The sequence below is a fragment of the Oncorhynchus kisutch genome, linkage group LG1, assembly GCF_002021735.2.
Source record: "Oncorhynchus kisutch isolate 150728-3 linkage group LG1, Okis_V2, whole genome shotgun sequence".
NCBI lineage: Eukaryota > Metazoa > Chordata > Actinopteri > Salmoniformes > Salmonidae > Oncorhynchus > Oncorhynchus kisutch.
Window position 1 is genome coordinate 76,267,262 of NC_034174.2, and position 17,034 is coordinate 76,284,295.

The 17,034-nt window shown below is 42.1% G+C and overlaps 1 protein-coding gene across 11 annotated transcripts in view; it reads left to right on the forward strand.

The window, feature by feature from the left end:
- Positions 1 to 222: 222 nt before the first annotated feature.
- Positions 223 to 17,034, forward strand: part of LOC116375810 (zinc finger protein 271-like) — a 40,981-nt gene continuing 24,169 nt past the window's right edge. For 2 of the 11 annotated variants that reach the window (XM_031833463.1, XM_031833493.1), the window contains exons 1-4: positions 223 to 462; positions 1,179 to 1,237; positions 3,702 to 3,861; positions 8,560 to 9,957. In XM_031833463.1, coding sequence (XP_031689323.1) covers positions 1,229 to 1,237; positions 3,702 to 3,861; positions 8,560 to 9,957 — 1,567 coding nt within the window. In that variant the 5' untranslated portion in view covers positions 223 to 462; positions 1,179 to 1,228. Of the gene's footprint in view, positions 463 to 1,178; positions 1,238 to 3,701; positions 3,862 to 8,559; positions 10,813 to 16,737; positions 16,979 to 17,034 lie in introns of those variants that run through there. The other 9 variants (XM_031833455.1, XM_031833503.1, XM_031833507.1 and 6 more) reach the window with 9 other exon arrangements.

Below are 17,034 nucleotides of genomic sequence, written 5' to 3' on the forward strand. Positions count from 1 at the left end.
TGGTGGCAAATACTGTCATTACATGACTCTCCCCTGGACTAAATAAATAAAATACTAATCCCTCCCCAGACTGAAATTGAAAAAGCATGACACTCGTCCATTTTCCACCGAGAAATACAGTAATTGCGTACATTTCTGCCTGTCCCTGAAGTATAATGGATTTATACTAACGTCCAGTTGGGGGCGGTAATGCAAGATATTGAATGCCACCCACCATTAAAGCCCACCGAAGAAGAATAAATCGAATCTGGTCATTGCAAATCTTTTCCCGCATGTGAGATAATTTACTTGTTCTCTGTAATATCGTATAGATTTGGAATCGGGACATTATTTACTTCGGAGGAAAATATGCAGGTTTCTCGACTCATTCCCTGACTATGAGAAAGGATTGAGTGACGATTCGTTTAGCAACCTTGTGACCCAGCATGACACCGTGAACAAGATTGGTCGACCGTCTGCTGGGTGAGGCGATATACGTTCCTCCATTCATTACCGAATGGGGTTCCTATATTCAAATTTCTTTAAATATCTCTACCAGGAACTCTTAAATCGAGATAGCTGTGTATTTTGCTACTGCATGGCCAGTGTGAGCCAGAATACTAACTAGCCAGCCTGTTGTTCTTTCAAATGCGGTGGTCAGTGGATAAACTGGCTCTGAGTTGAACATTTGTCAGAAAACGAACTAGTAGCCAGTTGTTGTTGCCCATGGTGGAATAATATCAAACCCACAGACTCCTGAAGAACCCACACGAACTCCCGAGTCTAGTTAGCATTTCGCTACCTAGCTAGGCTGTTTTATGACAAAACGGATGATCTGAATCAAACACTAACGTTAGTTAGCCATCCTCGGCGACAATGTTATTGTGGGGCAGGAATGTAAGATTCGTGTTTTAACTTTATGTTAATTGTCATTGAAGTTGATGCTTACTATTAGGTTTCAGATCCGAAGTAAGATAAATTGTCCGCCATGTTTTGTTTCGTTTAGGCCTCAGTAACGTGAAGCACTTAAGATAACTCAACCAGTCACCCAATGGGTTTTATGTAGAGGGGTATGAATATACATGATATTGCCCCTTACTGCTGAAGGAAATCACGCCTTCCGGCAGACCTCTTGTGAACACTTAAACAAAGTAACTATACTACTGTTGACTTTTTGTTTTTGTTTTTTTGCAATTCAGGATATCATTTATATAACAAGTTGTCTGATAAAGGAGCAATAGCTTCCTCAATGGATCCGGTAAGTCTGGTTTCCTTTTAACAGTATAGGTCTGCTGTGTTGTATAAATGTCTAGGCCTAGTTTTCATCATCTTTGATCCTCCACATTTCTGTGTTTGGCTTTTTTTTTTTCCTTCAGAAAAGTAACCTACTAATGTATCATGTGTAGGAATCTGTGTTTATTACTTAATTATCCTTCCTCCCAAAGTGTGCACTTGTTCATCACTGATTTTGAAAGTCAGATTATCCATTAAATGACCAGATACTGAAAATACATAATCTCCTGTGGGGTTTATTGGCGGTTGACACTCAACGTTATAGTGCATTACGCCACCTACTGTATTGGAGTGTGGGCCAGTGACGGGGATCAAGGAACTAAATCCTATCTGCCTTCCCCGTTTCTCTTAAAGATAAATATTTGCAACTGTATCTAACAATGTTTTACTCAGTACACGTATCAAACTCAATTCCTGTACCCCTTTCTCCCTCATACTGGATCAGTCTCTGTTTCCCTATCATACTGCCCACACTGTATCAGTACATTCTCCACTGTCTCTGTTTCCCTATCATACTGCCCACACTGTATCAGTACATTCTCCACAGTCTCTGTTTTCCCTATCATACTGCCCACACTGTATCAGTACATTCTCCACAGTCTCTGTTTCCCTATCATACTGCCCACACTGTATCAGTACATTCTCCACAGTCTCTGTTTCCCTATCATACTGCCCACACTGTATCAGTACATTCTCCACAGTCTCTGTTTCCCTATCATACTGCCCACACTGTATCAGTATATTCTCCACTGTCTCTGTTTCCCTATCATACTGCCCACACTGTATCAGTACATTCTCCACAGTCTCTGTTTCCCTATCATACTGCCCACACTGTATCAGTACATTCTCCACAGTCTCTGTTTCCCTATCATACTGCCCACACTGTATCAGTACATTCTCCACTGTCTCTGTTTCCCTATCATACTGCCCACACTGTATCAGTATATTCTCCACTGTCTCTGTTTCCCTATCATACTGCCCACACTGTATCAGTACATTCTCCACTGTCTCTGTTTCCCTATCATACTGCCCACACTGTATCAGTACATTCTCCACTGTCTCTGTTTCCTGGCAGTAATCACATCTTCCTGTTGAATGATTTCCTATCACATTTAATAACTTATGCAGCTGGCTGTGTCCTACTCTTAGCCTTGTAAGGAAAGCCTCCTCTCTTATGTCCATTCCTACCATCCTCCCCTACTTTACTCTGTACCTGGAGTAGGGGTGGCAGGTAGCCTAGTGGTTTATAGCGTTGGGTCAGTAACCTGAGCCGACTAGGTGAAAAAATCTGTTTGTGTGCCTTTGAGCAACTTAACCCTAATTGCTCCTGTAAGTCGCTCTAGATCAGTGTCTGCTAAATGACTAAAATATAAACAATGAATAGAGGCCTGCCCTTATTGTCACTGCTCCTGCCATCTCTGCACCACCACTGCCCATATCATTCCCTCAGCCTCTGCTTTTCTCATGGCACCTCCACTTCCTGTCTCCTATGGGCCTGTTTAGCTAGCACATCTACTTCCTCATTCCCTTCCAAGCAAAGCTTATATGGACACCTATAGTGGGGAGAACAAGTATTTGATATACTGTCAATAAGCATGTTTTCCTACTTACAAAGCATGTAGAGGTCTGGAATATTTATCATAGGTACACTTCAACTGTGAGAGACGGAATCTTGAACAAAAATCAAGAAAATCACATTGTATGATTTTTAAGTAATTCATTTGAATTCTCCCCGCTGTATCTGTCTCACCTGGGCATGAATTTGAATTCCCTCATGTAGTGCTCCTTGTCTGCTTGTCTAAATGATTGCAGACTCATCAATGCAGCACATGAGTCAGAACATATGACTACACTGTCTGGTTTGACTTCTTCTGCCCACTGCAGTACGGCCATCAGCTCTGCCATGTACACAGCCAGGTGGTCTGTAATACGTCTCCTGACAGCCACCTCACTTTCCTGTTCAACAAAGGCTGGTCCAGTCTGACCTGTCCTTGGGTCTTTTGATCCATCTGTATATTGGGGCGACAGGGTAGCCTAGTGGTTAGTGTTGGACTAGCAACCGGAACCGGTTGCAAGTTCAAATCCCTGACTTGACAAGGTACAACTCTGTCGTTCTGCCCCTGAACAGGCAGTTAACCCACTGTTCCTAGGCCGTCATTGAAAATAATAATTTGTTCTTAACTGACTTGCCTGGTTAAATAAAGGTTAAAAACAAATATATGGGGAAAAAAATCCAATATAATACATATGGTGGAAACTAGCCCATGCCTCCACCAACCCAATACTATTAGATTAGTAGGAAGTTGTGAACGATTGAACATTTAAGCAAAAAGTTGATATTCTAGAGATGCACCGAAATTAGAGGTGTGGACTAAATTAATAAAATATTTGGTTTAATGATACTGTTTAATATTTATTGTGGCCAACAGGACAAAGCTATTCCGTTCCCCTCCACCCTCCCGGAGTCCCCAGGTCAAACGTCTCCCGGGACCGCTTTACTGCTGGGTCTGGTTGACTGCAGGAAAACACCGGGGCAGAGAGGAGGAGGAGAAGAAGAAGAGAAGGAAGATGGAGATTTCATTTCATTAAGTAAGAACCATTGTGTGTAGATTAGACTACAGTCTGCTTCTGAAACGATAGCACAGTTACTCCTTTTGCTGAGTTCACTGTATTCTACATTGCTCTCCTTTACTGTTTTGTTGGTATGGACATTAGCACATTTAACATGATCCCAATTTTAGCTTCAAGATGGCGGTGATTGTAGATTTATTGGAACATTGTTCAATGTCGCGCACCGTAGTTTCAGAACTCAGTGGATAGTGCTAAAACAATGACGTCATATCAGAATCCTGCCATCTTTATGCACTTTAGTCATTAATTGATCAATTATATATGAAAATATCTGGGTCATTCCACCCATTTTTAAATGTGTAAAAAATTCACCTAATTTTACCATTCTGTAATAGAGAGCACATGTTCAACTTCAGAAAAAACAAGACATTGAATAAAAATATGACTACACTAAGAGCCAATGTGCCAAATAAAGTAACAGGGTTGGCCGTAACAGGGGACGACTGAAAACAACAGAACCACCTGATTACATGGGTAAAACGGTCCTTTAAATCAGCCATGAATCTGCTTGTGACGGGGGGAATGGAAGCTAGTATTGTGCAACAGGAAGTAGTAATTGAATGCAGTCTTCACATAAAAAGTTATTGTTAAAACATCTCTATCATGTCTGTGTCTGGATAGAAGGGTTGAGATGCTCAGTTTCCCACCACAAAATAGCAGTAAATCGATAGAGTAGAACCACCTGCTTTTACTCTGATTTGACTATTAGATGTTCAATGTTTCTTTTGAAAACCTTTTTTTTTTTTAAGAATAGTTTCACCATATTAAAACAAGAGTTCAGTTCATGTAACAGGGTAGACCTTTAAAATGAGGGACAGATGTAAATGAATTACTAATCACATCCATAATAACCTTCAGGAAGGACTTTGTCAAAGCAACAAAATAACTAGTGCTTTACAATGAGTATGTTTACATGTGTTAGGTTCTGAACAAACAGAGTAAAAACTCATAACTTGGAAAGGCTCAATCCAAGATTCTTCACCCACTGGGTCATACAGCTGCAAAGACCTGATTACACAAGCACATATATTTATATCCTCCTACTAGGCGGAGTCAACTTATCATCCTAACCAACTTCCCCTCTAAATACACCTCTGCTGTCTTCAACCAAGATCTCAGCGATCACTGCCTCATTGCCTGCATCCGTAATGGGTCAGCGGTCAAACGACCGCCACTCATCACTGTAAAACGCTCCCTGAAACACTTCTGCGAGCAGGCCTTTCTAATCGACCTGGCCGGGGTATCCTGGAAGGATATTGATCTCATCCCGTCAGTAGAGGATGCCTGGATATTTTTTAAAAATGCCTTCCTAACCATCCTAAATAAACATGCCCCATTCGAAAAAATTTAGAACCAGGAACAGATATAGCCCTTGGTTCTCCCCAGACCTGACTGCCCTTAACCAACACAAAAACATCCTATGGCGTTCTGCATTAGCATCGAACAGCCCCCGTGATATGCAGCTGTTCAGGGAAGCTAGAAATCATTATACACAGGCAGTTAGAAAAGCCAAGGCTAGCTTTTTCAAGCAGAAATTTGCTTCCTGCAACACTAACTCAAAAAAGTTCTGGGACACTGTAAAGTCCATGGAGAATAAGAACACCTCCTCCCAGCTGCCCACTGCACTGAAGATAGGAAACACTGTCACCACTGATAAATCCACCATAATTGAGAATTTCAATAAGCATTTTTCTACGGCTGGCCATGCTTTCCACCTGGCTACTCCTACCCCGGACAACAGCACTGCACCCCCAACAGCAACTCGCCCAAGCCTTCCCCATTTCTCCTTCTCCCAAATCCATTCAGCTGATGTTCTGAAAGAGCTGCAATATCTGGACCCCTACAAATCAGCCGGGCTAGACAATCTGGACCCTTTCTTTCTAAAATTATCTGCCGAAATTGTTGCCACCCCTATTACTAGCCTGTTCAACCTCTCTTTCGTGTCGTCTGAGATTCCCAAAGATTGGAAAGCAGCTGCGGTCATCCCCCTCTTCAAAGGGGGGGACACTCTTGACCCAAACTGCTACAGACCTATATCTATCCTACCGTGCCTTTCTAAGGTCTTCGAAAGCCAAGTCAACAAACAGATTACCGACCATTTCGAATCTCACCATACCTTCTCTGCTATGCAATCTGGTTTCAGAGCTGGTCATGGGTGCACCTCAGCCACGCTCAAGGTCCTAAACGATATCTTAACCGCCATCGATAAGAAACATTACTGTGCAGCCGTATTCATTGATCTGGCCAAGGCTTTCGACTCTGTCAATCACCATATCCTCATCGGCAGACTCGACAGCCTTGGTTTCTCAAATGATTGCCTCGCCTGGTTCACCAACTACTTCTCTGATAGAGTTCAGTGTGTCAAATCGGAGGGTCTGCTGTCCGGACCTCTGGCAGTCTCTATGGGGGTGCCACAGGGTTCAATTCTTGGACCGACTCTCTTCTCTGTATACATCAATGAGGTCGCTCTTGCTGCTGGTGAGTCCCTGATCCACCTCTACGCAGACGACACCATTCTGTATACTTCCGGCCCTTCTCTGGACACTGTGTTAACAACCCTCCAGGCAAGCTTCAATGCCATACAACTCTCCTTCCGTGGCCTCCAATTGCTCTTGAATGCAAGTAAAACTAAATGCATGCTCTTCAACCGATCGCTGCCTGCACCTACCCGCCTGTCCAACATCACTACTCTGGACGGCTCTGACTTAGAATACGTGGACAACTACAAATACTTAGGTGTCTGGTTAGATTGTAAACTCTCCTTCCAGACCCATATCAAACATCTCCAATCCAAAGTTAAATCTAGAATTGGCTTCCTATTTCGCAACAAAGCATCCTTCACTCATGCTGCCAAACATACCCTTGTAAAACTGACCATCCTACCAATCCTCGACTTTGGCGATGTCATTTACAAAATAGCCTCCAATACCCTACTCAACAAATTGGATGCAGTCTATCACAGTGCAATCCGTTTTATCACCAAAGCCCCATATACTACCCACCATTGCGACCTGTACGCTCTCGTTGGCTGGCCCTCGCTTCATACTCGTCGCCAAACCCACTGGCTCCATGTCATCTACAAGACCCTGCTAGGTAAAGTCCCCCCTTATCTCAGCTCGCTGGTCACCATAGCATCTCCCACCTGTAGCACACGCTCCAGCAGGTATATCTCTCTAGTCACCCCCAAAACCAATTCTTTCTTTGGCCGCCTCTCCTTCCAGTTCTCTGCTGCCAATGACTGGAACGAACTACAAAAATCTCTGAAACTGGAAACACTTATCTCCCTCACTAGCTTTAAGCACCAACTGTCAGAGCAGCTCACAGATTACTGCACCTGTACATAGCCCACCTATAATTTAGCCCAAACAACTACCTCTTTCCCAACTGTATTTAATTTTAATTTATTTATTTATTTAGCTCCTTTGCACCCCATTATTTTTTTATTTCTACTTTGCACATTCTTCCATTGCAAAACCACTATTCCAGTATTTTACTTGCTATATTGTATTTACTTTGCCATCTTGGCCTTTTTTGCCTTTACCTCCCTTCTCACCTCATTTGCTCACATTGTATATAGACTTGTTTATACTGCATTATTGACTGTATGTTTGTTTTTACTCCATGTGTAACTCTGTGTCGTTTTATCTGTCGAACTGCTTTGCTTTATCTTGGCCAGGTCGCAATTGTAAATGAGAACTTGTTCTCAACTTGCCTACCTGGTTAAATAAAGGTAAATAAATAAATAAATAACTCCTTGCACATCTAAAACAGCCAAGACATTTCTGTTGCTCGGCAGGAACTTAATTGGTTCCTCTAATTGGTGTTGTCATGGCCTTGCCTGATGCTAGAACCTTGGTGGGCGTGGAAGTATATGTGTCAAGTAGGACTGTTTCTTCTCACTTCATCGGCCTACCCCCAAATTCCTCGCTCCTCTCTAATCCACAGCTGTCCAATTTATCAGTGACTGAAACCAGACTGTTGCCCTTTGCCTCTCTCCTTAGGAAATAACAGAGAGTGTTAACTTTCTGCACTCCCCCTTGTCTCACTCAATAACTTCCCATACACTTAGTTCCTATCCACCCTCCATTGACCCCAACATATACATTCTTTCTACATGCAAGGTAATCAACAAGTTCTAGTATGGTAACATGAATAGGTATATTTCAAGCAAGAATCCAACACATCCACAATCATAATTTGACATTAAACTAGTTGTGGCAGTAGGCAGAGTATGGCATTAGTCACCTAAACACCTTACTCTGCTTATCTTAATTGGCTTAAGTTGACAATCAAAGTGACGCTGTTAAAAACACCTGGTTTTCTGAGCAATTTTTAAAATGTATTAGGCCACGTAAAGGCCTTCATCAGATTCATAGAGGCATATTTAATCTGCATATGTTCTAGCACAAGCAGCGCAAGCGTCCTCCTTCTGCTCGAGTGCAGTGAGTTCAGGGAAAACTGAAAGTATACATCTTAGAAATTGTTTTCACATACAAACTTAATATGTCCGAAATCGGAATCAAATATGCTTCTAAAAGATAATATGGTCACTGTGGTAGTACATTTATTTTGATTGCCAATTTTCAGCATTTATCAAAGTCCCATCAGGTAGCCTGATTTCAGATGTCCATGCTATTCAATATCTTTCTTTCACAGGGGACAGCCCTGACCGTTGCTCTCTCAGCGGGAGAGGCTTGTCATCTGGGGAGCCTCGACAACATCGTGATGCTGACAAGACAGAGAAGAGTCTCTCCAGATCAGGACGTTTCAATAAACACCGGCATAGAGGTATAGGGAAGAAACCTCACCACTGCTGCTTTGACTGGGGGAAGAGTTTTGCTAAACAGAGGGAATTGATCATTTACCAGCAGTGTAACACTGGAGAGAAACCGTACCACTGTTCTCAGTGCGGGAAGAGTTCTGCTGCATCTAAAACCTTAAAATCTCAGAGAATTCATACAGGGGAGAGGCCTTACCCCTGCTTTGATTGTGGGATGACCTTCAGTCAATCAAGGGCCCTGACAACACACCAACGCATACACACAGGAGAGAAGCCTTACAGCTGTGATCAGTGTGGGAAGAGCTTCAGGAACTCAGGACACCTGACTAGACACAAACACATACACACAGGAGAGAAGCCTTACAGCTGTGATCAGTGTGGGAAGAGCTTCCAGAAGTCAGGACACCTGACTAGACACCAACGCATGCACACAGGAGAGAAGCCTTACAGCTGTGATCAGTGTGGAAAGAGCTTCAATCAATCAGGAGATCTGACAAGACACCAACGCATACACACAGGAGAGAAGCATTATAGCTGTGATCAGTGTGGGAAGAGCTTCAAGAACTCAGGACACCTGACTAGACACAAACGCATACACACAGGAGAGAAGCCTTACAGCTGTGAAGAGTGTGGGAAGAGCTTTTCACTGTCCGGAACTCTGACTACACACAAACGCATACACACAGGAGAGAAGCCTTATAGCTGTGATCAGTGTGGGAAGAGCTTCAATCATTCAGGTTCCCTGATTACACATCAATACATACACACAGGAGAGAAGCCTTATCGCTGTGATCAGTGTGGGAAGAGCTTCAATCATTCAGGAAATCTGACTTCACACCAACGCATACATACAGGAGAGAAGCCTTATATCTGTATTCAGTGTGGGAAGAGCTTCAGGAAGTCAGGACACCTGACTGAACACCAGTGCAAACACACAGGAGAGACGTATTATAGCTGTGATCAGTGTGGGAAGAGCTTCAATCAATTAGGAGACCTGACTAAACACCAACGCATACACACAGGAGAGAAGCCTTATAGCTGTGATCAGTGTGGGAAGAGCTTCAATCATTCAGGATCCCTGGTTACACACCAACGCATACACACAGGAGAGAAGCCTTATAGCTGTGATCAGTGTGGGAAGGGTTTTGCTCAAGATTCCACCCTGACTGCACACCAACGCATACACACAGGAGAGAAGCCTTATAGCTGTGATCAGTGTGGGAAGAGCTTCAATCAATCAGGATACCTAACTATACACCAACGAATACACACAGGAGAGAAGCCTTATAGCTGTGATCAGTGTGGGAAGAGTTTTGCTCAAGATTCCACCCTGACTGCACACCAACGCATACACACAGGAGAGAAGGCTTATAGCTGTGATCAGTGTGGGAAGAGCTTCAATCAATCAGGATACCTAACTATACACCAACGAATACACACAGGAGAGAAGCCTTATAGCTGTGATCAGTGTGGGAAGGGTTTTGCTCAAGATTCCACCCTGACTGCACACCAACGCATACACACAGGAGAGAAGCCTTATAGCTGTGATCAGTGTGGGAAGAGCTTCAATCAATCAGGATCCCTAACTATACACCAACGAATACACACTGGAGAGAGACCTTATAGCTGTGATCAGTGTGGGAAGAGTTTTGCTCAAGATTTCAATCTGACAACACACCAGCGAATACACACTGGAGAGAAACCTTACTCCTGTCTATGTGGAAAGAGCTTTGCTCATTCAGGGTCACTGAAAAAACACCAGAAATCACAAACATGTTTTCTTTCATCTCCCTCCTCTCCGGCACCGGTTCCAGATCCCTTTATAAAGTTTCAATAGAAAACATCTTGTAAAGAGTCATCCATTTCCCATTCTCTAACTAAGTCTGATTACCATGGTAACATGTGTAGATAATATGCAGCTCTGGATCAATATGTATCAAGCGTCTTGGAGTAGGAGTTCTGTGTGGGGGGGAGTAGGAGTGGTGGGGTGGGGGGGGTTCAGGGCTGTGTCTTATTTCATCAACTCCTGTTATCCATTAAATAACTGTATAATGTAGAATAATGTTTCAACAATACTCTGTGTATTCATGTATTCAATAGATTAATAATTAAATCCATTATCTGATCAACTTCTGCTTATCACATTAATTTTAAAATGTACTAATCTATAATAATTCATTTTTTATAAGGAGCATAGGCCTCTTGTATAATTTTTGTTGGTCCTAAAGATGTTAACATTTCTTTTTAAAACCCTTCATCAGGTTTTACTGTCGCTTATGAGACATAAGGAAGTGTGGTCAAAAATACTATTAGTGTGGTCAAATGATGTTGTTGCATTTGTTTTCAATGATTTTAATGGGTATGTCTTTCAACTTTCCTTGTTGTACAGAACCAGTCAAACGTTTGTCCTTAATCATTACAGGGCTTTTCTTTATTTGACTGTTTTCTACATTGTAGGATAATAGTGAAGACATCAAAACTATGGAATAACACATATGGAATAATGTTGTAAGCAAAATATAAGTTCAATTTTTCAAGGTAGCCACCCTGTGCCTTGATGACAGCTTTGCACACTCTTGGTATAATCTCAACCAACTTCATGAGGTAGTGACCTGGAATGCTTTTCCAATATTCTTGAAGAAGATGTCGTGGAGGATCGTTACAAAATATAACACTTGCAACAACTTGTGAATTCAATATAGGCTTTTAATACAAACATATCAGAAGCCTAGATGGTCCGCGGAACACACACTTGTCCAGAGCACTGGCTCTGATTTATACACATACAACATATGAGTCCATCCCACATGCAAATGAAATGATTTCCCTCAGTCCATCTGCCACCATTATATCCCAATCTGTGCATCCTGCTTGTTCAGCTCGATAACGCCCATATCTGCTTTCAGTCAAGTTATAATGGTGACAGGACCTCTTCATGTCACAAAAATAATACATGCCCATCTTATCCTATGGCCCCCCTATGTTTGGCTTGTCCTTATTAGGACTAGTAGACTTTGTCTCTTCTGTTCATGTCCTAAAAATATATGGCCTATGTCTATAGTCCATCAGTTGGTCATTTGGCTGACCCCCTCCTTTGTGTGTCCCTCTGACCTTGGTATGTCCAGCTGTCCTATGCTCTCATGGCCTTACTCTGGCCTCCTGTCCTATACAATAGACAATGCATTTTACCAGAATGGCAAATGCACTCGTAAGTGTATCTTTCTCTTGTGGTACAGTATTATGTTTCTTCCTATATGTACATCTTGCTCCCACAGAGTTCCCACATATGCTGAGCCCTTTTTGGCAGCTTTTCCTTCACTCTGTGGTCCAGCTCATCCCAAACCATCTCAATTGGGTTGAGATCTGGTGATTGTAGATGCCAGGTCATCTGATGCAGCACTCCATCACTCTCATTCTTGGTCAAATAGCCCTTACACAGCCTGGAGGTGTGTTTTGGGTCATTGTCCTGTTGAAAAACAATGATAGTCCCACTAAGCGCAAACCAGATGGGATGGCGTATTGCTGCAGAATGCTGTGGTAGCCATGCTGGTTAAGTGTGCACCTTGAATTCTAAATAAATCACAGACAGTGTCACCAGCAAAGCATCCCCACACCATAACACCTCCCTGTTTCACGGTGGGATCCACACATGCAGAGATCATCTGTTCACCTATTCAGAGGGGTTGGGTTAAATGTAGAAGACACATTTCAGTTGAATACATTCTGTTGGACAACTGACTAGGTATCCCCCTTTCCCTTATTCCACGTCTCACAATGATGTTTGGAACCAAAAACCCAAATCTGGACTCATCAGACCAAAGAACAGATTTCCACCGGTCTAATGTCCATTGCTCGTGTTTCTTGGCCCAAGCAAGTCTCTAATTCTTATTCGTGTCCTTTAGTAGTGGTTTCTTGCCTGCAATTCGACCATGAAGGTCTGATTCACACAGTCTCCTCTGAACAGTTGATGTTGAGATGTGTCTGTTACTTGAACTCTGAAGCATTTATTTGGGCTGCAATTTGAGGTGCAGTTAATTACCGATTTCTGAGTCTGGTACCTCTAATGAACTTATCCTCTGCAGCAGAGGTAACTCTTTCCTGTGGCGGTCCTCAAGAGTGCCAGTTTCATCATAGCGCTCAATGGTTTTTGTGATTGCACTTTCCGGATTGAATGTCTTAAAGTCATGATGGACTATCGTTTCTCTTTGCTTATTTGAGCTGTTCTTGCCATAATATCTGCTTGGTATTTTACCAAATAGGACTGTCTTCTGTATAGCAACCCTCAAAAGTTGTCGGGATGTCACGTGTCCTACTTTTACCAATACACACCTAACAACCAACTCGTTACGAACTGTATATATGATCAAATAAGCCAGAAGCCAGATTTTGGGCCCAGTTATCCCTCTTGCTTCTCCTCTTCTTCACTGTTTGATAGGAAATGACTGGGCGGCAGGGTAGCCTAGTGGTTAGAGCGTTGGACTAGTAACCGAAAGGTTGCATGTTCGAATCCGTTCTGCCCCTGAACAGGCAGTTAACCCACTGTTCCTAGGCCGTCATTGAAAATAAGAATTTGTTCTTAACTGACTTGCCTAGTAAAATAAAAAAATATTAAATATGGTGGAAACTAGTGCATGCCTCCACCAGCCAATGCTCTTAGATTTGCGGGTCGTTTTGAACGAGTGAACATTAAAGGAACGAGATATTCGAGGGATGCACCCAAACCCGAGGTTAAGACTCATTTTAAATTCCTTATATTAGGCAAAGCAGACAGTACCATTTTCTTATTTTTTTAATTTACAGAGAGCCAGGGGCTCAATCCAACACTCAGACATAATTTACAAACAAAGCATTTGTGTCTAGTCAGTCCACCAGATCGGAGGCAGTAGGGACGACCAGGCATGTTCTCTTGATAAATATGTGAATTGGACAATTTTCCTGTCCTGCTAAGCATTCAAAATGTAATGAGTACTTTTGGGTGTCAGGAAAATGTAACGAGTAAAAAGTACATTATATTCTTTAGCGATGTAGTGAAGTAAAAGTTGTAAAAAATATGAATAGTAAAGTACAGATACACAAGAAAACGACTTATGTAGTGCTTTAAGTATTTTTACTTCAGTACTTCACACCACTGGTAACCAAATAACTAGGGCTTTACATGCACACTAATCATTTCCTATTAAACTGATTATGGCAGTAGGCTAAGTGTGTCATTAGTCATGTAAACATCTTACACCAATTAAGATCAGCAGAGTAAGGTCATAACCGAAGTAAGGATACGCCTTTAAAAACACCTGGTTTTCTGAGAATTCTTTAGAATTATTAGGACATGTAAACACTTTAATCAGAGTTATAGAGGTGTATTTAATCCGCAGGGGGTGAGACAGGGATGCAGCTTAAGCCCCACCCTCTTCAACATATATGTCAACAAATTGGCGCGGGCACTAGAACAGTCTGCAGCACCTGGCCTCACCCTACTAAAATCTGAAGTCAAATGTCTACTGTTCGTTGATGATCTGGTGCTTCCGACCCCAACCAAGGAGGAACTACAGCAGCATCTAGATCTTCTGCACAGATTCTGTCAGACCCGGACCCTGAAAGTAAGTCTCAGTAAGACAAAAGTAATGGTGTTCCAAAAAAGGTCCAGTTGCCAGGACCACTAATACAACTTCCATCTAGATACCATTGCCCTAGAGCACACAAAAAACTATACATATCTCGGCCTAAACATCAGCGCTACAGGTAACTTCCACAAAGCTGTGAATGATCTGAGAGACAAGGCAAGAAGGGCCTTCTATGCCATCAAAAGGAACACACATTTTGACATACCAATTAGGATCTGTTTAGAACCCCTTGCCCTTTATGGTTGTGAGGTCTGGGGTCCGCTCACCAACCAATAATTCACAAAATGGCACAAACATCAAATTGTGACTCTGCATGCAGAATTCTGCAAAAATATCCCCTGTGTACAATGTAAAACACCAAATAATGCCTGCAGAGCAGAATTAGGCCAATAACCGCTAATGATCTAAATCCAGTAAAGACCTATTAAATTCTACAACAACCTAAAAGGAAGCGATTCCCAGACCTGCAGAGAAATTCATCTGGAGAAGAGCCCCCTAAGCAAGCTGGTCCTGGGCCTCTGTTCACAAACAGGCCCCACAGAGCCCCAGGACAGAAACACAATTATACCTAACCAAATTATGAGAAAAGAAAAATATATTTCCTTGACATATTGGAAAGAATTTCCAAAACTATGCAAACTAGAATGCTATTTGGCCCTAAACAGAGAGTACACAGTGGCAGAATACCTGACCACTGTGACTGACCCAAAATTAAGGAAATCTTTGACTATGTACAGCCTCAGTGAGCATAGGCTGGCAATTGAGAAAGGCTGCCGTAGGCAGACCAGGCTCTCGAGAAAAACATGCTGTGTACACTGCCCACAAAATGAGGTGGAAACTGAGCTGTACTTCCTAACCTCCTGCCCAATGTATGACCATATAGACACATATTTCCCTCAGATTAAACAGACCCACAACGAATTCGAAAACAAATCCAATTTTGATAAATTGCCATATCTATTGGGTAAAATACCACGGTGTGCAATCACAGTAGCAATATTTGTTACCTGTTGCCACAAGAAAAGGGCACAAACGTAGAACAAACACCATTGTAAATAACACCTATCTTTCTTTATTTTCCCTTTTTCTACTTTAACTATTTGCACTTCTCACTCAATGTCAACAAAACAAAGGAGATGATTGTGGACAGAAGAGTACAGTAAGTACTGTCAAGCACACCTCCAACTCAATCATCAAGTTTGCAGACAACACAACAGTAGTAGGCTTGATTACCAACAATGACGAGACAGCTTACAGGGAGGAGGTGAGGGCTCTGGCAGTGTGGGGCCAGGAAAATAACCTCTCACTCAATGTCAACAAAACAAAGGAGATGATTGTCGACTTCAGGAAATAGTAGAGGGTGCACCCCCCTATCCACATCGATGGGACCGGTAGAGGGTGCACCCCCCTATCCACATCGATGGGACCGGTAGAGGGTGCACCCCCCTATCCACATCGATGGGACCGTAGTGGAGAAGGTGGAACCCTTCAAGTTACTTGGTGTACACATCACTAACAAACTGAAAAGGTCAGCACCGGTGCATCAAAGCTAGGACCGAGAGACTGAAAAACAGCTTCTATCTCAAGGCCATCAGAATGTTAAACAGCCATCATTAGCACATTAGAGGCTCCTGCCTATAGACAGCCTAGAAATCACTGGCCACTTTAAGAAATGGATCATTAGTCACTTTGATAATGTTTACATATTTTGCATTACTCATCTCATATGTATATACAGTATTCTATACTTTTCTATTGTATCTTAGTTCAATCTGCTCTGACATCACTCGTCAATATATGTATATATTCTTAATTCCATTCCTTACTTATATTTGTGTGTATTGGGTATATGTTGTGAAATTGTTAGATATTACTTGTTAGATATTACTGCACTGTCAGAGCTAGAATAACAAGCATTTTTCGACACCTGCAATAACATCTACTAAACACGTGTATGTGACCAATACAATTTGATTTTAATATGACATTTGAAATGTCTTTATTCTTTTGAAACTTATGTGAGTTGTTTACTGTCAATTTTTTTGATTGTTTATTTCACTTTTATTTATGATCTATTTCACTTACTTTGGCAATGTAATCATATGCTTCCCATGCCATTAAAGACTCTTAAATTGAATTCAGAGAGAGAGAGAGAGAGAGAGCAGGGTTGTACCACGAAGTTGAATGGTAATTCAGTACGTAAGTTCCAAAATGGTGACAAATACTGTCATTACATGACTCTCCCCTGGACTAAATAAATAAAATACTAATCCCTCCCCAGACTGAAATTGAAAAAGCATGACACTCGTCCATTTTCCAACGAGAAATACAGTAATTGCGTACATTTCTGCCTGTCCCTGAAGTATAATGGATTTATACTAACGTCCAGTTGGGGGCGGTAATGCAAGATATTGGATGCCACCCACCATTAAAGCCCACTGAAGAAGAATAAATCGAATCTGGTCATTGCAAATATTTTCCCGCATGTGAGATAATTTACTTGTTCTCTGTAATATCGTATAGATTTGGAATCGGGACATTATTTACTGCGGAGGAAAATATGCAGGTTTCTCGACTCATACCCTGACTATGAGAAAGGATTGAGTGACTATTCGTTTAGCAACCTTGTGACCCAGCATGACACCGTGAACAAGATTGGTCGACCGTCTGCTGGGTGAGGCGATATACGTTCCTCCATTCATTACCGAATGGGGTTCCTATATTCTAATT